The sequence below is a fragment of the Mycotypha africana genome (genome assembly GCF_025528875.1).
Source record: "Mycotypha africana strain NRRL 2978 chromosome Unknown BDF20scaffold_12, whole genome shotgun sequence".
NCBI lineage: Eukaryota > Fungi > Mucoromycota > Mucoromycetes > Mucorales > Mycotyphaceae > Mycotypha > Mycotypha africana.
In genome coordinates, this window is record NW_026515736.1 from 1,148,979 (window position 1) to 1,167,247 (window position 18,269).

General features: G+C 36.8%; 8 protein-coding genes across 8 annotated transcripts; 5 read left to right on the plus strand and 3 right to left on the minus strand.

Annotated features, from left to right (window-relative positions):
• Positions 1 to 46: 46 nt before the first annotated feature.
• BDF20DRAFT_828073 (armadillo-type protein) lies at positions 47 to 3,337 on the minus strand (the record flags this gene model as incomplete). The annotated part of the gene is made up of 12 exons (XM_053078219.1): positions 47 to 285; positions 360 to 480; positions 561 to 695; positions 825 to 951; positions 1,147 to 1,540; positions 1,642 to 1,708; positions 1,768 to 1,901; positions 1,966 to 2,180; positions 2,249 to 2,417; positions 2,488 to 2,553; positions 2,625 to 3,043; positions 3,138 to 3,337. The coding sequence occupies 12 exons, from the start codon at positions 3,335 to 3,337 to the stop codon at positions 47 to 49; spliced, it is 2,286 nt and encodes a 761-aa protein (XP_052932038.1).
• A 1,089-nt stretch (positions 3,338 to 4,426) lies between these two features.
• Positions 4,427 to 6,092, plus strand: BDF20DRAFT_897180 (uncharacterized protein). Its single transcript, XM_053082546.1, has 3 exons — positions 4,427 to 5,177; positions 5,269 to 5,441; positions 5,565 to 6,092. Exons 1-3 carry the CDS (start codon positions 4,631 to 4,633, stop codon positions 5,958 to 5,960), a joined length of 1,116 nt encoding a protein of 371 aa, XP_052932039.1. The 5' UTR covers positions 4,427 to 4,630; the 3' UTR covers positions 5,961 to 6,092.
• Positions 6,093 to 6,225: 133 nt separating this feature from the next.
• On the plus strand, positions 6,226 to 8,469 carry BDF20DRAFT_189467 (uncharacterized protein). The gene is made up of 3 exons (XM_053074887.1): positions 6,226 to 6,560; positions 6,629 to 8,113; positions 8,198 to 8,469. The coding sequence occupies exons 1-2, from the start codon at positions 6,490 to 6,492 to the stop codon at positions 8,019 to 8,021; spliced, it is 1,464 nt and encodes a 487-aa protein (XP_052932040.1). The 5' UTR covers positions 6,226 to 6,489; the 3' UTR covers positions 8,022 to 8,113; positions 8,198 to 8,469.
• A 364-nt stretch (positions 8,470 to 8,833) lies between these two features.
• On the plus strand, positions 8,834 to 10,651 carry BDF20DRAFT_827626 (uncharacterized protein; the record flags this gene model as incomplete). Its single annotated transcript, XM_053078180.1, has 5 exons — positions 8,834 to 9,248; positions 9,325 to 9,459; positions 9,540 to 10,061; positions 10,161 to 10,253; positions 10,392 to 10,651. 5 exons carry the CDS (start codon positions 8,834 to 8,836, stop codon positions 10,649 to 10,651), a joined length of 1,425 nt encoding a protein of 474 aa, XP_052932041.1.
• A 1,046-nt stretch (positions 10,652 to 11,697) lies between these two features.
• BDF20DRAFT_827871 (mitochondrial ribosomal protein L31-domain-containing protein) lies at positions 11,698 to 12,097 on the minus strand (the record flags this gene model as incomplete). Its single annotated transcript, XM_053078198.1, has 2 exons — positions 11,698 to 11,965; positions 12,048 to 12,097. 2 exons carry the CDS (start codon positions 12,095 to 12,097, stop codon positions 11,698 to 11,700), a joined length of 318 nt encoding a protein of 105 aa, XP_052932042.1.
• Positions 12,098 to 12,146: 49 nt separating this feature from the next.
• On the plus strand, positions 12,147 to 13,607 carry BDF20DRAFT_897187 (uncharacterized protein). Its single transcript, XM_053082547.1, has 3 exons — positions 12,147 to 12,655; positions 12,750 to 12,860; positions 12,944 to 13,607. Exons 1-3 carry the CDS (start codon positions 12,601 to 12,603, stop codon positions 13,501 to 13,503), a joined length of 726 nt encoding a protein of 241 aa, XP_052932043.1. The 5' UTR covers positions 12,147 to 12,600; the 3' UTR covers positions 13,504 to 13,607.
• A 794-nt stretch (positions 13,608 to 14,401) lies between these two features.
• BDF20DRAFT_839680 (rab-GTPase-TBC domain-containing protein) lies at positions 14,402 to 16,088 on the plus strand (the record flags this gene model as incomplete). The annotated part of the gene is made up of 6 exons (XM_053079304.1): positions 14,402 to 14,733; positions 14,809 to 14,853; positions 14,933 to 15,256; positions 15,348 to 15,462; positions 15,541 to 15,853; positions 15,919 to 16,088. 6 exons carry the CDS (start codon positions 14,402 to 14,404, stop codon positions 16,086 to 16,088), a joined length of 1,299 nt encoding a protein of 432 aa, XP_052932044.1.
• A 741-nt stretch (positions 16,089 to 16,829) lies between these two features.
• On the minus strand, positions 16,830 to 18,091 carry BDF20DRAFT_189765 (protein-tyrosine phosphatase-like protein). The gene is made up of 8 exons (XM_053074888.1): positions 17,961 to 18,091; positions 17,802 to 17,886; positions 17,676 to 17,741; positions 17,546 to 17,586; positions 17,238 to 17,455; positions 17,094 to 17,149; positions 16,931 to 16,995; positions 16,830 to 16,863 (listed from the first exon to the last, which is right to left on the minus strand). The coding sequence occupies exons 1-7, from the start codon at positions 18,046 to 18,048 to the stop codon at positions 16,977 to 16,979; spliced, it is 573 nt and encodes a 190-aa protein (XP_052932045.1). The 5' UTR covers positions 18,049 to 18,091; the 3' UTR covers positions 16,830 to 16,863; positions 16,931 to 16,976.
• Positions 18,092 to 18,269: the final 178 nt, after the last annotated feature.

Genomic DNA, 18,269 nt, shown 5'->3' on the forward strand with positions numbered 1-18,269 from the left:
ATAAAGTTTTTAATTTGATATGTTGAAGAGCATTCTTTAAATGTATTTACAAAGGTGGTCTAATGAAGTTAATATTAGAATTTGGCGCGGAACTCATTGACATAGGCCATAGGCTATAGTTCAAATGCTCGCTGATAACGCAAGATGAAGTAGGTATTGTAGACGGCTCCATATTAGATGAGGTCTTCACGGTTGCGTAATCAGGGTATTTCATGATATATTCATCGAGTTCCGGCAAATCTGGCTCGAATGATTGAACAATGCGTATAATCATTTCTTTAGGAACTATCGTAACGTCAATGTTGTAACAAGTGAGCTTTTCATATTTTAAGATAGCTAAGTTTCCGGACTTTGCTTACCTGTCCATGGTTCCAACGATAGTTGAACATCTGTGCTCAACTTGTAGCAATAAGGTTTGACTGGTTTAAAATGACTTGGCGATGGCCAAAATATGATAGACAATTGGTCTGGTAGTATAATCTATTTACATTAAGAGACTTTTAGTTCCTTTGAAATTATTCACGCACTGAATAGTAATTCTTCCTTAAACTCTTGAATACCTCCACGGCAATTGTATTCGTATCATACGCATTGAATATGTCGGCTTCAACCCTCATTGCAACTGGATATTCTGACTTGAACTTGAACGGTTTGTCGACATTTGGTTTAGGCAGGGTGATCTCTGCGGTTGTATGCTTGACAATGTTTTCAAAATCGATTTCTAGTGGTATAAAGGACTGATTATATGTATTTGCAAAATATAATACGTACGATGAGCAATTGAGAAAAGCATTATCTTTTTATGGCAAAAAATGAAAATGTACCATCATAAATTTGTATAAGTGGGTAATTTTTGCCGTTAATGGCAGTTCGCTGGCTGTTGAAAGATTCTTCTTCAACTCTGCTAATGTTATCGTTGGTTGAGTATCGTCAGCCGTTTCAATAAATTGACTTCGAATAAACTCTTGCTCAATTGCTGTCACCCGTTGTTGAAAAGCAATGAGCATGTTTTTCGTATTGAAAGATGCATTTCTGGAACTGTCACAATTATGTTACACATCGACACACATATTAGCCCAAACGAGCAATAAATTGCGTATTTCAAACAATATGACTTACATAGGCATTTTCTTCAATATACCAAACATCCAGATCATATTCGCCATTATGCGATAATACATCGCTGCTCTTAAAGTTTGTTTCGACAATCCTAAAAATGTATACTGTATGATGTATGACTTCTTCAACAAAGAGGCTGCAATCGACTGTGCTGTATCGGCATAGGTGGGTGAGGAATGGCTCTGCTTTACTTTTATAACGAGTTCATAGCATTCAAGATAGAGTTGTGCAAGCTCTGATTTTCCAAGTAAAATTGGCTTCAGCCTGGATATGTATTTGAAATTACGCATTGCTACTTCGATGGTTAATAAGGCTGTGGATAATTCGTTCTTCTCCAACTGACTTTTGATAGCGCGCAATGTATCGATAGTCGTTGTCATATAATTGTCTGCATCTGCCGCAATTAACTTCCTAGTTGATGCTAAATACGGAAAATTTGAAAGGATGCCCGGTATTATTTTAGCATTATTCGTTGCTTGTATGATATCCAATGGTTTGATAGATAAATTTACAAATACTTACCGCTAAAAGTCATAGGTAAACAATCAACATCTCCTTCTAGCTTTATTCCAGCTATTTTGTATAGTTTCTTTACATAAGAACGTTAGTCATGCTCTCTTTTCCCTGCAGATTTTGCTTGTTAATTACCCGTAAGTCCGGTAAGCACTCAGGATACTTGGACTTGAAATACGCAAAATGGCGAAAAATGTATTTTGGTAGTCCTTGGAGCAGCTTGATATTGGAAAGACATGCATTGGCAATCAGAATGACATAGGCAGTATCTACCACACAGAAACAAAAGTCAGCTTTTTCATTTTGAAATGTACGATTACTGTAATATTTTACACATAATATCTTCAACATTGGCTTCTTTGGGTAAGTAACGCTTGTCCAAATTTAATAAAGTTGGTATAAGATGTTCAACATAATCCTCATGTCTTTTCCCAACCTCGCAAAGACATCGATAAATTGACAGGATATCTGTCGGATATCGTTTTATATTTGCTTCCATTGCGGTTAATAAAGTGACTAATGATTCTTGCTCAGTTAGTCGAATCACACTAATCAGAAAGACGTAACATTGTTCAGTATGCCGTATGTTCTTTATCTGTCAAAGTTCAATTCTTACGTGAGCAATTCGTGCGCAGATTGTCTTGCTATTGGATCGCTATCTTCGAACGCACCCACTGCTATTTCCAGTTGTTCTTCATCAAACTCCAATACCGTTCGAGAGCCGATTTTACGCAAACTTTGAATTGCATTCAGCCGTATCTTTTCAATATCATCATTAAACATATCTGCCATGAAAAAAAATAAAATATGAATACAGGTTCAGACGATTACGATTATCAACGAAACGTTATTTACCAACCAAAAATTCAGCAGCCTTTTTTGTCAAATTTTCGTTATACATGCATAGTTCGCAAATAGAATCTAATGTTGAGTATTGCTTATTAGTTGTTTAAAATCTCTCGTAAATTGTTTTGCTGTGATGTTCTCTTTACCGATAGATGCATTTCGAACTTCCATAAATTCATCTTCTAGACCATGGATAAAGGCGCCACATGCGCCAGAATCCAACAAATGAAACTCATCCGACTCTACATCAATGTCTCCTTCAGCAACAGGTATATAGCCTCCCTGCTTTGCAAGCCTAGCATACTTCTTCTGTTGTAACTTATATTTGGGTACAGTTCTTTTGAAGTTCGACATGATTTTTTTACTGAATGTTTGTGCCAATGTGTCTGTTCCGACATGTTGATAGGAGGCCATCATCACACACGCTTTCGTTCTGATAGTGACAGCAGAATCATTGACTAAATCACAAACTCGATTGAATGCATCATCTATAAGTCGTGTAGTTTCGTTGATTTCTTCATGAGCTAATCGCATACGATGCTCTGGGTATAATGCACTCAAAACACTAAAAATTTCCCAAGAGAGATTGGGGTGTAAGAATAAATTGCTTTCAAGTATAGCGTTGCGCTTCAAGTCTACAAATATCCAAATAAATTTACCCCATCAAATTTAAACCGCCCATCCTCACTTCTTCATAATCATCTCTCAATGCAATAACGGACAAATTATATATTCCGAGATCTAAAGGACATCCACGCAAATGCATCCGTACTAAGGAATTCAAGGCACTTTTTCTTACACGTGGATCACTGTCTCTTGTGTAATGACTTATGATGTTCTGAATTTCTGCCGCTGACATGGTTTTCAGCGTGTCGTTTGAAAAGGAAATGAAGGGTAACAGTGACAATAAAGTGATGCTGATAGATCTAATCTTATGATGTGCGTTTGATAGATCGTTTTTCAAACTCTCAAATAATGCCTCGATGTCTTTTGAATCTTGGTTAATTTGTCGTGTCTAAATTTGAGCGTGCAACATCAGTGTATCTGTGCATGCAGTGAATGGCTGTTCGTATCGCAAGAGTGGGTTGTTTACCTTCAACATATGATATATACACCGATATATATGCCATCTGACCTTGGTTGATTCTGATCGAAGCTATATGCATTTTAAATTAAGTGTTGGTTTTCGTTTTTTTTTGGGTCTGTTATGATCTCTTGTAAAATTGCAGTATCTAACCTCATTTGACAGTAATACTATAACAGTGGTGGCATTTATATTCGGATGTCTCGATAACTTTTCAATCAGCAAGATCAGCATGGCCTATGAAAGCGTATCAATTTAAGTATTATTCTATTTGATATCATAGACCTACAAACTCACTTTGGCATCGTTATCCGTTTCGTTAACTAGATGGCTCAACAAATTTTCCAAAAGGAATCTTTGCTGTTCTACAGTAACAAGATTTATTTGGCGAGCTATGCCAAGTAAACACTAGTTTAAAATGGAATATATAAGCACTACTCCTTATTTTAAGCAATCAGACGGAAGATTTATGTATTTTACTTACTTGAATGCGGTCGTTTACTCTAACCGAGTTTAATAAGGTCAAGTTTAACTGTAGAAGTAACTGAATTTTAAGCCCATCTATAATCATAAATATATGTATGGATATAATAATCGATACTTACAGGCGTCTCGTCAACGCCGGGTGCTACCTGTTGAGGTACTGCTTTGACAGATACAAGTTGCCTATTTAAAAATTGATCTGCTATAGATCTTGCAACGCCAAAATTTCTTATTGCACAATAGGTTGACTCATACTTTGAAATTTCCTTCCGCTGCTCATTCATTTCTGGAGCATCTCCAATCTCATCTGTCAAAGTTCGCTTCATGCACGCTATTTACGCCGTCGCTGGTTAGGTTGCTTAAAAAGAAAAAGAGAAAACAGGCCGTATTGGCCACAGCTATGATTCACGGAAGCCAGTTTATTTTACTCACCGCCTCTGCACGTCCGTCGTCACAGCACACGGTAATTTTTGTGCCGTTTCGAAATCAAATCGACTTTTTTGCAAGATACTCTCCTATTTCTCTGTCTCTCAACGATACTCGTATCGCAAAAGTTGTTCTCAACCATATCTATGAAGAAAGAAAATGAGTACGCAACCTTATCCATATCTCCAACCTTTAATGCCACAGATTCCTGCTTCAATACCAACAGCAGCACCACCACCAGTACCACCACCGAATCAACCTCATCTGGTATATAATAATGCTGGTCCGACTCCAAACACTCAAGGGCTTTATTCTTCTTATTCAGCCCGAATCAAGTATTCCGAAGACAATGCTCTTTTGCTACCCAGTAGCTACACTTCTGGTCGAAAGGGGCGCGGACAAAGTGGAATGTTTACGGATTCTGACGATGAATTTGAAGAAATGCTGGAAGAATCTGATGATGATAGTAACGCGGAATCAAAGCAAGCAACGACAACAGCGGCCGGAAGATTAGAATCAGAAGCCTCTTTGGTAGAACAGAATAAAAATTTACCAAGATATGAGCATAGAAGAAATGGAATGGCTCCCGCCACCATGGATGACCTTAAACGAGTTTCAGAGTCAAATGAATTATTAGTGCCTATCCGTTTAGATATCGATTTAGACGAAGTCAAATTACGGGATGTTTTTCTATGGAATATGAATGGTTAGAACTCGAACCATAGGAATTGATTTTAAATTCTTTGTTTTCTTGCTAACGAATGAATCAACTGCATTTTTTTTACCCAAAACAATAGAGCAATATTTAACACCGGAAATGTTTGCGGAATTGTTATGCGAAGACCTGCGCTTGGACGCATATAAGTTTGTGAAACCGATATCAGAATCTATTCGAGCGCAAGTTGTCGATTTTGAAGCAATTAACGAATACGAGTTACCGAATGGAGGAGATCAACTTGTAGAAATAAATGTATGTATCAGAAATCACTCCAGCCATAGATTGTGAGGGGGGCGGGTTGGTGTTATGGGGGAGGAAGCTTGGAACAGTTTGAGGTTTCCTGAATTGATCTAACGTATACTTAACTTTTTATAGCTCGATCTTCAAATTGGTAAAGTTAATCTAAGAGATAAATTTGAGTGGAACCTCAACAATATACATACAAATGCGCCTGAACTCTTCGCACGACAGTTAGCAGCAGAATTAGGTTTAGGAGGTGAATATATCGGTATTATTGCTCATGGAATACGCGATCAGTTATTTCAGCATAGGAAAAAGATAGTAGAAGAGTTCGAAGGTTTAGACAGGAGAGAGGAACGCATAGAAACAGCATTCCGAAAAGTGTCTGATGCCAGTAAATGGGCACCCAAGCTAGAAGTGCTATCAAATGATGAATTAGAAAAGCTTTTGATTGCTCAAGAACGAAATATCAGACGGTTACGTCGTGAGACCAGATTTAAGCGGTCTACACGACGATCCACAAGAGGTTAGACAGCACCATAATACATTAAATTAATTTTGTGCCTTTTCCGTCCATTATCGTTCAACGTCCTGTACCATAGAGCTCTCTTTTGTTTATTTGTATATAATTTATGTAGAACGTTTAATGAAATCATGTCCACTACTTCCATGAGAACTTTGCAGTCTTTTCCGTGTATGTGTGCATTAACTGGAGCAGAGAGCAATTGAATAATTGTTGCTCCGCTTTCAATATCCTACTTGCTAAGCAGCTTCTAAGATTATCTCTTCCACCCTTTTTTTTTTTTTTCCTTTGGTTGTTTCCTTTAGCTAAAATAGAACGAGCAAATGCTGTTCTTTGTCAGCTTTAAGTTCTTATTTTCATGGAAAGGAATTTACACTATTGCCATTGCTTCCTTCCTTGTGTGGATTTTTAAAGACTACCCACATTGGAAATCGCAGCATGAGAGATCAGATGCCATAAAAAAGCTCGGCAAAAATGAGAATGTCGGTTTCAAGCACTCAGTGACAGCAGCTAAACAAAGCAGCCGAACACAAACTGATGGTGCAGGCGCTGCGGCAAACAGAAAGAATCCATCCAAAGGAGATGAAAAGCTATCTATCATTCATTATGTACTTGTATCACCATTTGCAGCTCTTTACATTATCGTTAGAGCAGTTATTGATACGATAAAATACAGTCTTTATTTTTTCCTGTGGTGGTGCGAAAAGGCATTGCCATACCTCGATGACTGGCTATTTGCATTTGTCACTATTACCATACCCAAAGCATATGAGCAAACAGAGCAATGGTGGCTACAACGCGGAAAGCCTGCTTATTTGAAACGAAAAGCTTACATAAAGCAAGTGATTTTTCCAAGCATAATTGACAAACTTGAAAAATTCTTTCTAAGTCTCTATAAAGCAAGTTGCGTTGCACAAAATGGGATTAAAGAATTCGTTGCTGCTCTGAATAAATTCATAAAACGACATGACTGGCAGCAGTTGATGGAAGACCTAGGCAACATTGTGTATGATCGCTTCTGGATCCCTTCCACCTTAGTATTGACAAGAGCCATCAATTTGTATAAATTCATTTACGCCGGTATCCGTGCTACTGTCATATCAATAGTTAACGAAGCAAAGTGGATTTGTACAGTAGCCATTCCTACAGCTTACCAATACATCGTTTCCACGCGGTTAGCAAAAGCAGTATATAATGGATCAGTTTGGATAAAAGAGAAACTGCAATTGCTTTTTACGCTGCTTAATACATACATTCTAGCACCGACCGTTGGGCGGTTGTTGACAGGGATTGTGAAAGCAATCGATAAGCTTATTTTACTATTACAACAGCGTACATTTCAGAAAAAACTGGCCAAGCTGTACAGAATTTATGGGCCTAAATTAGTGTGGGTGACAGTTGAAATTAGTGGAATTCTTTTTGATTCAATGGCACTAGTTCGCCATTTTTGGGCTGAATTGCTTTACCCAGCGTACCGACTCTTCGTCAAGCATGTCAAGCCACGACTGTCCATCGCTTATAAATCATTCGCTACCTGCATTGATCATTGGCTTAGATCCAAGGTTTTTCCTGCGTGGATTAGATTGTATCCCTACCTCAATATACCACTATTCTGGGTGTACATGAATTTAGCATTGCCATTATACTGTGAAATTTACACAATTCAAAGTACCGCAGCGGCATGCATATCGCAAAACTTAGCAGGAAAAATCTGGTCGGTAATGAGTACAATTATCGAACTTGTAGCGGTTTACGCCAAAGAAGTGTATACACTGCTCCAATTATGGCTTATGAAACAAGCTCCTGTACTTTCACGCATATTACAAAAGTCATATGAGACTATCAGAAGTTCTTGCAATTGGACTTCTTTGCAACAAGATATCTTGTACACAGCAAGTCAATTTTATGATTGGATGGCTAAGCAAATCAACAACATTTACCTCTCTATGGAACGATCGTTAAATTCGTGGGTTGAGGAGCAACAGGAAGAAATTGGTGATATATCCCTGGAAAAGCGAAAAGAAGTTGGTTCAAACGAAAGTTATTCAGTGGAACCTAATCACGGCTAATGTGGACCCTTCCTTCGCAATATATCGTTGATGTCAATGTATGTTAGTCTTAAAGTGAATGTTTTCTTATAATTCCATAGAATCATTCTTCTGTAGGTGATGCAAAAATCAAACTAAGAGTCTTTTTTAGTCTATAGTTTATTAGGCTAAGTATACGTCTCTCCTTAAATTTAAAGCTTTTATGTTTATTGTTTAGTCTAAAGATGATAGCCTTTCATCTATGGACATAAAAAGGAATTCACTGTCTTTTTTTCAGGATGAGGGTTGCATTCCAAGCATACAGTCTCCGAGCAGACAGAAAAGCAGCATGATGTCTCAATCCAAGTGTTTCAATAAAGTATGGGTTTTCTTCGCGATTATATCGTGTGATGTGAGCTAGTTTCATTTTTAGGAAATGGATACTAAAAATCTATCTAGCACCAAAGAAAAACTATGTTTTCGGGTGAACCCACAGGAACAAAAAAAAAACCTTTTTTAACCCTAAAACTTGCCTAATTTAGCGTAAAAAATTCTAGACCTTCAAAAACGGGTTAAGACGAAACATTTTTTTTCTTCTTTTCATTAAAGCCCCTTTTCCACTTTCATTAACTGTTTTTCATATTTCTTTTTATTTCATCATTATTGAACTGGCCTTTATATGAATCTGTAGTCTCTAAACATAACATAAATAGTTCCTTGTCAAGCTATTATAGTCGATCAACCTATCATTTCTATATATACACACACACACACACACACCACACACCACACATACACACTTACACACATACACATACATATACACATACACATACCACTATCATCCACTTAGAATGACAGCTCAGCATATTTGGCATTCAAATATAACTTCTTCACAGTTATTAGCCTTGCCAAAAGAATTATTACTCGAAATCGTCTCCTATGTCGCCTTGCAATCCAGCCACTCATTTGATTTATTTCCAACTTCACTATTAGAATTGTCTCAATGCTGTAAATATTTACATTATCTTGTTCATAAAGATCCTTGGAGACAACAAGCATTGTGGCCTCGTGCATTTCATAGTCGATTTGATACTGGTGCCATTTATCGGCGCAGATTGCATTATAAAATGAATTGGCAGGCAACTTTGAAAAGACGTTGTCGAGCCTTATCTCAATGTCGATCCTTTGTCTCCAATCGGACGACGCAAATAGCCGCACTAAAGGCCATCGATTGGGAAGCCATTTGGGATATACTTACTGAACACGGTAGGACATTAAATTTTAGGAAACTATAAAAAAATGGTCTCTTTTGTAACAGCTGTACTTATTTTTACTTAAATAGACCAATGTAACATTCCCCACCTTTTCTGCTACCAAGTCCACTTTGCTGCAGGCATAGCCTTCCAATTGGGTCCTTACTGTGATCGAGAAATCTATCCCGTGGTGTTACCTATTTTATCGTTGCTTGTCAATTATGGTAAAAATTATTCACCAATCAAACATTGCATTTCCATCTGCGGACAGGCACTTATCATCAGCTTTTTTATAATCACGTAGACTTTACCCTTGCTCGATTTCTCACTTCAACAGATGCTATAGTGTCTCAAGAATTAAGTCAATTTGCTTACAACTTTGATGCAGATGCCCTTATCACACAGCATACACCGTTACGTTACTTTAATTCACTTTCCTCTTCAGCAGATCAACAACAAATACGTGAACAGATACAGCAGCAGCAGCACCAGCTCAATACATTCTATCCTGCCCAAGATTCCCTAGCGTCAGCCTTTCATTTATTCTTCGCCACCATTTTCGCCAATCATCCAAATATTTATCAGGCTGTACCAGGCTGCATCCCCATCCCTGTGTATACTTTAAATTCAAAAATGTTTGACGTCGAATTCTTACGACGTTATGAACGAAACTTATTTATTGACAGTCTATGTAAAGACAGATCTTTACGAAATATATATGCTGACTCTGGATTTGCTTCACCGAATTATTTTGTGAGTGAAGCCCATCTAATTGAAGGCGAATGGATCGGTTATTATACCTTCCAAGACCTTGATGAAAATGACAGTCAACAAGACAATAACAATCCTAATAACAATAGAACAAACAACAACAACAACAACAACAATAATAATAATAATGTCTTGACTGCCTCAAGTACCGAAGACTGGTTTGATGGTCCTATGCGGATCACAATAAAAATTGTTCCACTAGAAGATACCTCAGGCGAACCTATTAACCAATCATCATGGCTTTCGCGTTGGCTGGACCAAGATCTCATAAATGATGAGAACAGTAACATTACCGAACCAAGAAAAAGACGAAAAACAAACAACAACAACTTAGCTAATACAATTCAGAATGCTTCAGCAATTTCATCTAAATTAAAGAGAAAAGAGCAATTTCCTACAATGCATTTAAAAGCATGTCCTTTGACTCGTTTTGAAGGCACAGGCGTCGATAACCTAGGAACTTTTACCATTACTGGTTTGATTGATGACACAGAAGAAGGCCAAGTTACATGGGAGAAAAACTATATTGATTCTGGTGAAACTTGGGAATATTCTGGTAGATTCGCCTGGCCAATGGGTCTTTGCGGCCGATGGGGCGATGAAGAATATGGCGGACCATGGTGGATGTGGAAAGCATCACACTAAAACAATTCTCTTCGATTCAGTGCAGATAGCTCTAGTCTTAATTTTTACCACTATTATGACGGCCTACTTCTACTTACTCTTACTCCTACTTCTACTCCTACTATTATTACTACTATTGTTATTACACTTGTATTTTAACTAATCACTTGTATTTCAAACATACCCTCTTCACACCTTTTCATTTTGTTTTACTTATTGCTTCCTTTTATTTTCTTACTTTTCCTTTCAAGAATATTTGACCATACAATTTCTCATTACTACTATCTATCTAGTAGCTTATGGCTCTTAATAGAATCATTCATGTATTCCTATCTTTTTAGCATTCTCATTTTGAGAGAATCTCTTCATTAATCAAAGCACAATCTTATACAGTGAAGAGCAAGCACTCGTTACTGCTTCTTTGAGAAAGCTACTCCACTATTTATTGACTGTATTATACCATTTTGCCTGCAAAATCGAGTGGAACAATAAAGAATTGAAAATAGACGGCTTCTTGTGGACCGTGTTCCAGGCCATTTTGGCCTTTTTTTTCTTAATTTTTGCTTAACCAAATAATGAAGGAAAGCAGATGAACTTTGTATAATTATTGGTGATGCACCAAAAAGGGTCAATACCGTCGTAACGCCGTTCGGTCTTCTGTGCCCAAATCGACTGGGATGGTTTTAATTGCCAACTTTATAGGCAGTTCAAAAATCTCGATATCTATTATCGAGAGCTCAACTTACCAATAGCTAGTCTTTTCAGTGGTTTGTCATTTTAAGGTATATCTCAGCACATAAAATATCTAAACCATACATTTCGTAGAAATAGCTCCTTGTCTACTCTACTCTATAATCATGGAAGCAGCTATATAAGTTTTTTATTTTGTTGCGAATTTGAGTCTTAGCAGGCGCCACACTTTAGACCTCTACAGCTAAAGCAGAAATACTACGACAAAATCTTTATACAAATGATGGCGCCAAAGATGCCAACCCGGTTAAGATATACATATACTAATAGTTAGGTGTTTACGTGTACAGGAGGTATTTGTGCAGCGCACGTTTTTTCTAAAAACCACGAGGACTTGTTCTGTTTGTAGTTTTTGTAAATTTTGGTACTTTATGGATTGATTTACGATAGTTCTTGCCAGTACGAGTGAAGACAGTATACTTTTCTCTCGGAAGCATTTCTGATTCTTTGGGTAGTGCAAGTGCTCTATCAAGAGCCTTGCATTGCACTCCAGAATCAGCTACAGTTGAAATAACATTGTCGACATCCTTTAATCTCTTACGAAGATTGGCTTTTCTCGTAGTTGACATGCGGAATGGGTTCTTCCTATTGTTGATTTAAACGAGTCAAAGCATTAGCGACAGAGCCGAGAAATATGCAAGCTCAAATCTTGAATAGTCCATCTCACCATAGTAAACCTCCTTGTGCTATAATCGACGGTCTGAATGCGCCAAACATGGTTATGTTATTGTAGTATTTAACCCTTTGAAAAGATACGAAATATGAGCAATGTTCAACCCCTCAATTTCCAGGGCGGCAACAAAATTAAACTTGGAATATAATTGGCTCATGCACTTCGACGGACTCACTTATAAAAATCATTCAGTCCCATAACATTTCTATAGCTTTTTGGTTACAATGTAAGTTCTTAAACCCGCTGTCCTGACCCCGATTTTCTTGTGTATAGTCTAGTGGTCTTATTGATTTATATACGTCTACATCTGACTGTCACGCCTATCGTTAGAATTCAAAAATATGTAGCACAATCACAATGATGCTCAAGGATCCCTATTCCTTCTAGAATATTGCTAAAAAAGGAATTTATTTTTCTGTTGCTGCTGACTGCAATTCATCTGTAACAATTCACTGTGGCTTTGCTCATGCAAACATATTCTGATCCTTTTCTCATTTTCGCTCTCTTTCCGTAAAAGTGACAACCAACTTCCCTTTTTAATAATACAATGCCAGAGATTGAGGAATCGTACCTTCCCCTTGGGAAGCAATTAGCTGCGAATGGTAAAGCAAAATGATGCTTTTGACAAGGACTGGATAAGCAGTTGCCTGTATTTGAAAAGAGCTTACCCATTTTTCGAACGTTTCTTTTTCTTAGAAAAAAAAACCAGAGATAAGGCAGTTCGTTCACTTCGTAAATTCTTATCGTCCGGTGAAAGCAACTTGGATGAAGTAGAACTTTTGAAACTTTGGAAAGGCTTGTTTTATTGTAAGACTCTCTATTAGCCTTTTTTTAATTGTCATGGTTTTCTTGTGCACTTTTTTTTAACCACTACTTCCGTTATTGTGTAGGCTTTTGGATGTCAGATAAACCATTGATTCAGCAACAACTAGCCAATGATTTAGGCTCACTAGTGATGGACTTGCCAGCTGCCAACGCCGTTCCATTTTTAAAGGCTTTCTGGCAGATTCATTGTAAAGAATGGCATGGATTAGATCGTCTCAGAATTGATAAATACTATTTGCTTTTCCGTCGAGTGCTTTATTTTTCATTCCAATTCTTGGCTAGAGAGAAATGGGATAATGGCTACGTAGAGGCCTATACTGATATGTTATTGGAAGGACCCTTAAGCCCATCAGATAGACAGAATCCTGATGCAATCAGATACCACATTATTGATATATATTTTGAAGAGTTGAGAAAGGTCATAGAAGGCACTCATACAGAAGGAAAAGAGGATGATGATGAAAAAGAAAAAGTCAATGTAGATGAAGTCCCTCTGGAAGAACTCAGTAGACCCATAACAGTTTTGTCAACAGAAGGTTCCACGAAAATTTTACGAAATAAAGCAAAAGAAGCATTGAAAGATCATAGAGCAAGTTTAGAACAGAAGGCTGATAATGACGAGTAAAGATGTAGATCAAACTCTTCATTTGTATTTATTAGTTTATAAGATCTTATTCAATAAAACACATCAGAGACATGTATCATCTCCATTAGATCATCCAAAGCAGTCGTCCAGATGCATGTAACTCTATGCTAGTTAATTACTAAGCAACGCGCTCAGCACTTTTATCTAGCTATTGCCTTCAAATGGTGTATTGTGTATTTATACATCTGTCTACTATTCAGACGATAACATTGTAAGGGAAGAGTTAAGGGGTTAGAGCAGGTGATCAAGCTTTGTTTATCTCATTTGATCAATAAGCATATACAGTGATTTCAATTTGAAAGTCTTTAAATCTTTATGCAGACAAATGATTACGACATTTTTTGCAGAATGTAATCCACGACGAAGAATAACCTCGAGGTAAAGAACGCTATTGTAGTATTTCAATTGTTAAGCATGATGACTATCTATCTTACCAGCGATGGATCGGTGGCAAAAGAAAGGAAAGGCTTCTTATGAATGTCAGGAGGTCATGCATAAGAATGCTCTTGAAACGTTGTTTGTTTCGTCAAGGCTGAAATCCAACAAATCTATTCAGAATCTGCCCAATAGTATTCATAACAGGAACAATTGGACTATATTACTTATCTCATGTCTATAACTGGAGGTATTTAATGGCTGTTTAGGTATGCTTGCTGCTGTAGCGTCAAACGTGTGATGTCTCAAAGGGAAACCGAGCAAATGAACACAACAAGTTCAGAAAAAAGGGAGATACAGAGGGCGGGGTAGGGAAATTATTTCCTCTTCCAGCCCAGCAAGCAAACAGATAATTTTTGATTTTTTTGATAGAAGCAGAAAAAAAGAAGGAATCTACTTTTCGCTTTTCTTTTCTGTTTCTTCTTTTCTCTATGATACAATTATGGAAACGGGTGCCATTCTGACTTCTCCTACATCACCTTCTACTTGGTTAGACATGTCGAATGCTATAAACGAAATTGAAGGACAACAATCGCAGCAACAACTATTGGATCCTCCTTCACAGTTGACAACCTACTCCAGTGAATCAGATTTTACTCAACAAACGCTAACTACAACTTCTTCGATAAGAACCGTGCCTACTCGGACATCAGATTCAAACACATATGTTCTGAGTAAAGTTAGTTCAGAGCTAAAAATGCAGTATGATCAAAAGCCTGAAAGTGTCCCTGATATAGCGGCCGAAATGGAGAAATGGTTTGCTATGACTGATAGGTATTGTCATTTTTGTTCATATATAAGGTACCATCGCTAACTCTGACATATCTATTTACACAAATCTTCGAAAAGATATGGTTTCTTGGAAGAAAAAGCTTCTTCAACATCAAACGACAAGTACGTTTCTTGCAGCATATTTGCTTTCCTGAACAATGACAAAAGATGAAAAGATCTCATTACCCTCTTATGTAAATAGACATAAAACAAAAGAAGTGAAAAGGTCAGGAAAATGGGCAAAAATGTCAACGAGCCTTATGCTTCACGATGATCATATTCACAAATTCAGTTATACATCAAAATTTAAGAAGAGAGTATACAAAGGCATACCAGATTGTTGGAGACGAGAGGCTTGGTACTTTCTGGTCACGGATCGCTTGAAAGATGCCTCAAAAGACCATCAACTGAAGACTTCCTATCGAGAACTATTATCAAAGAGTAGTATACACGAACGTCAAATTGATCTGGATATACCAAGAACGTTACGAGATCATATCATGTTCAAGCAACGTTACGGATCAGGGTAAATTTTTCTCAGCTTCTATTTTTTCGTTTTTTTTTTTTTTTTTCATGCTGTGTTTAGATTGAAATTGAATAATACATTTTCAAAATAGCCAACGTGCTTTATTTAACGTGCTTCGAGCTTTTGCCAATTATGATGAAGAAGTTGGATATTGCCAAGGGATGACAAATATTGTAGCCACCATACTGATGTATTGTGAAGAGGAGGTAATATATAAAATAAGCTATTACTAATTGGATGAACGTGGGCAAGAGAAACTAAATCAACCTTCATATCTTACTTAGAGAGCATTTTTGATTTTTGTTCATATGTTTCTACGCGATAAATTACATAATCTATATAAACCGGGCTTTCCTGCCCTTATGGAGAGCTTCTACATCCAAGATGGTCTACTGAAAAGGTATCTTCCAAAGCTATATCATCATTTGACAAGTCTGGGCTTATCAAGCGATATATATTCGACAAGATGGTACATTACGTTATTCTCCGGCGGTGTTATAAATTATCACACTTTAATTCGTATATGGGATGTATACTATTTATGCGGATTTGACGTCTTCTTTTTCGTAGCCATAGCATTACTAAGAGCTTACGAAGGTAAAAAGAGAAGACTTCCCCGTATGACACAAACAACATGCTGACGTTAATTTTTTTGTTCATAGCTCGCCTATTGGCTTCCGATCTTGATGGCTGTATGGAAATACTAGGATCAACTTTATCGGTACCAAATGATGACAAGTTTATGAAAGCAGTTGAGAGTTTATTCGAAAAGAACACAAGAAATAATACAGTAAATAAACTGCGGCAAGAATATAAATCTCGACATCGTTAAGAAATACAGTTTGTATAGTTCTGCAACTGCTTATATGCGATATACTAGCCATCAGCGGATTATCATACTTTATTCATTGTATGCATACACTAACCAAACGACAACCATCATTACTACTATAATCATCCCTTACGTTTCATTTTCTACACATTATACAACACAGCTATAATCTGTTAATGTCGTGTATCGTTGATTCAATCAACCGTACATTTTTACTAATTTTTCAACTCTTTATTCAAGACCTCTATATCCTACCATTATGTCTATAACTTATACTATTTATTACTATCTCCCTTTTATCTATAACTTATTTTAATTTGTACGTCGAAACAATGTATTACCAGCCACTCAACTGTCAACGTAAATAAACAAAACTTATACATGGCTATGTATGAGGCGCATGATGTGCATAAAATCCCGATATTTTGGAATCCAGTTGCATAATGCATTTTATTGTTTACTGAGAGATAAAGGTGAGTGTTATAGAAAACATATCACTAAACTTCTCACATTTGTCATCCTTATGTGCTATATCTACGGCCTCTTTACACAAGCGTACTACGTTATTATTCATTATGTTTACAAAGGTAGAGTTTAAACATGCAGTAAACATTGTTTGCCCATTCTTCTAAAACAGATCATTAATACTTGCTTTGTTTACGAATAACTTCCTTGTAAGTTGTTTCTTTACCTTCAAGAACATAACTTGAAAATCATTGTTCAACTGTATATTCAATTTATCGATTAGAATTTCATCTGTCGTGCGACTTAAACACTAAAATTGAACCTTTTAAGTATGAATAATGGAAATGTAAAATAAAAAGAAAACCAATCCAAATTACCAAGCTAGAAGCGTGTTTCTCAAATATACAGTTTCCAAAACTATCTTCAATTCGAAGCGTAAAGTCTGTATGGTTTTTCGAAATAAAAGGCAAATTTTGTATTACAATTTGCATTAGTTGGAAACCCACACCATCTTTTTTTTCATAGTAAAGCTCTTTATGCCTCAACATGAATTCATAGTATTCAACGTAACGAACTTGGCTAGGAATAGTTATACCCTACAGTCAAATATATACGTACAACAACAGACTTTACTTATTTAACAATATTGTGAGAAAAGAATGGTGTATGTCATTCCCTTATTACCTTGGAATCTTTTGTACGCTTTTCCCCATACATTCGAATCGCCTCAGAAGAAGTATTCGAAATACCCAGGTGAAGTAATAAAGCAGCAATGACAGTACCTGTTCGCCCTTTACCTGCCTTGCAATGAATAGCGACTACATTTTTAGCGTCCTCTCTCAACCATGATGATGCATCTTGACAAAATTCTATTAAAATAGTAAAAGGTGGTGCCTGATGATCTAGAAATGGATAATTGGCAGCTTATTGAAATTCGTCTCCTTTTAGAACCATGCATTTTTTTGAACTCTCAGGTTAGCAGGCGTAAATACCTTTGCTGAACTTTGAGAGAGTATACTGTTTTTCACTTCGTCTAGACAGATATAATAGTATATATTATATATTGGTCATCAGTGACAACCGCGTAAAGCAGAAAATGAAAACATGAGAACTGCACTTTACAAATTATACACTTTGTAATGGCCTGCATGTCTACGGTCGAGGAATCTTGACAGACAAAAAAGGGATGTGTACATTATCAATTTAATATTCCACAACGATAATAGTAATACAGCCTTTCTGTTTTACTTTTTCACTTCTGTTATTGAATTACGGTATAAACATTCAAGGCCCTCTGAAGGATATGACATTGCAATAATTCGGTCCGTAATGTCTACAGAACATAGGGTCAACATGAGTTATTCTTGAGTTTACGCTTTACCGTTAAGCAAGGAGAATATTACGAACAGCTTAAGTCCAAATTAACATCATTATCAATGAATCTTTTTCTATTTTCTGAGACGAGCGTACGAACATAATTCAACATAATGGACATATAAGAATTTGGTTCCAGAAAAAGAGAAAAGCATATTATGGAGGTACAATTGCTTTCCGTAATTTTAAAGGCAGATAAGAAAAAAGCAAAAAAGCAAACGCACAGGCTCGTCTTCAACTGTAGCCTTTTTACATGGACAATAAGCCTGCAGCGAAGGCTCGTTCACCGCCTAACCAAGCTCGTGAACGAAATTCTTTATTGAAAAAGTATTATGGATTGAA

Excerpts from the sequence above, each read along its gene's own strand:
- BDF20DRAFT_189765 (XM_053074888.1), bottom strand. The coding sequence starts at position 18,048 with ATGTCCATTATGTTGAATTATGTTCGTACGCTCGTCTCAGAAAATAGA. Across the intron at positions 17,587-17,675 it reads CATTACAAAGTGTATAATTT|ACGAAGTGAAAAACAGTATA; the intron begins GTAAAGTGCAGT and ends ATATCTGTCTAG. Across the intron at positions 17,456-17,545 it reads TCTCTCAAAGTTCAGCAAAG|ATCATCAGGCACCACCTTTT; the intron begins GTATTTACGCCT and ends ATCCATTTCTAG.
- BDF20DRAFT_189467 (XM_053074887.1), top strand. The coding sequence starts at position 6,490 with ATGGTGCAGGCGCTGCGGCAAACAGAAAGAATCCATCCAAAGGAGATG. Across the intron at positions 6,561-6,628 it reads AGCTATCTATCATTCATTAT|TCTTTATTTTTTCCTGTGGT; the intron begins GTACTTGTATCA and ends GATAAAATACAG.
- BDF20DRAFT_897180 (XM_053082546.1), top strand. The coding sequence starts at position 4,631 with ATGAGTACGCAACCTTATCCATATCTCCAACCTTTAATGCCACAGATT. Across the intron at positions 5,178-5,268 it reads TTTTCTATGGAATATGAATG|AGCAATATTTAACACCGGAA; the intron begins GTTAGAACTCGA and ends CCAAAACAATAG. Across the intron at positions 5,442-5,564 it reads ATCAACTTGTAGAAATAAAT|CTCGATCTTCAAATTGGTAA; the intron begins GTATGTATCAGA and ends AACTTTTTATAG.
- BDF20DRAFT_897187 (XM_053082547.1), top strand. The coding sequence starts at position 12,601 with ATGCCAGAGATTGAGGAATCGTACCTTCCCCTTGGGAAGCAATTAGCT. Across the intron at positions 12,656-12,749 it reads GAAGCAATTAGCTGCGAATG|AAAAAAAAACCAGAGATAAG; the intron begins GTAAAGCAAAAT and ends TCTTTTTCTTAG. Across the intron at positions 12,861-12,943 it reads TTGGAAAGGCTTGTTTTATT|GCTTTTGGATGTCAGATAAA; the intron begins GTAAGACTCTCT and ends GTTATTGTGTAG.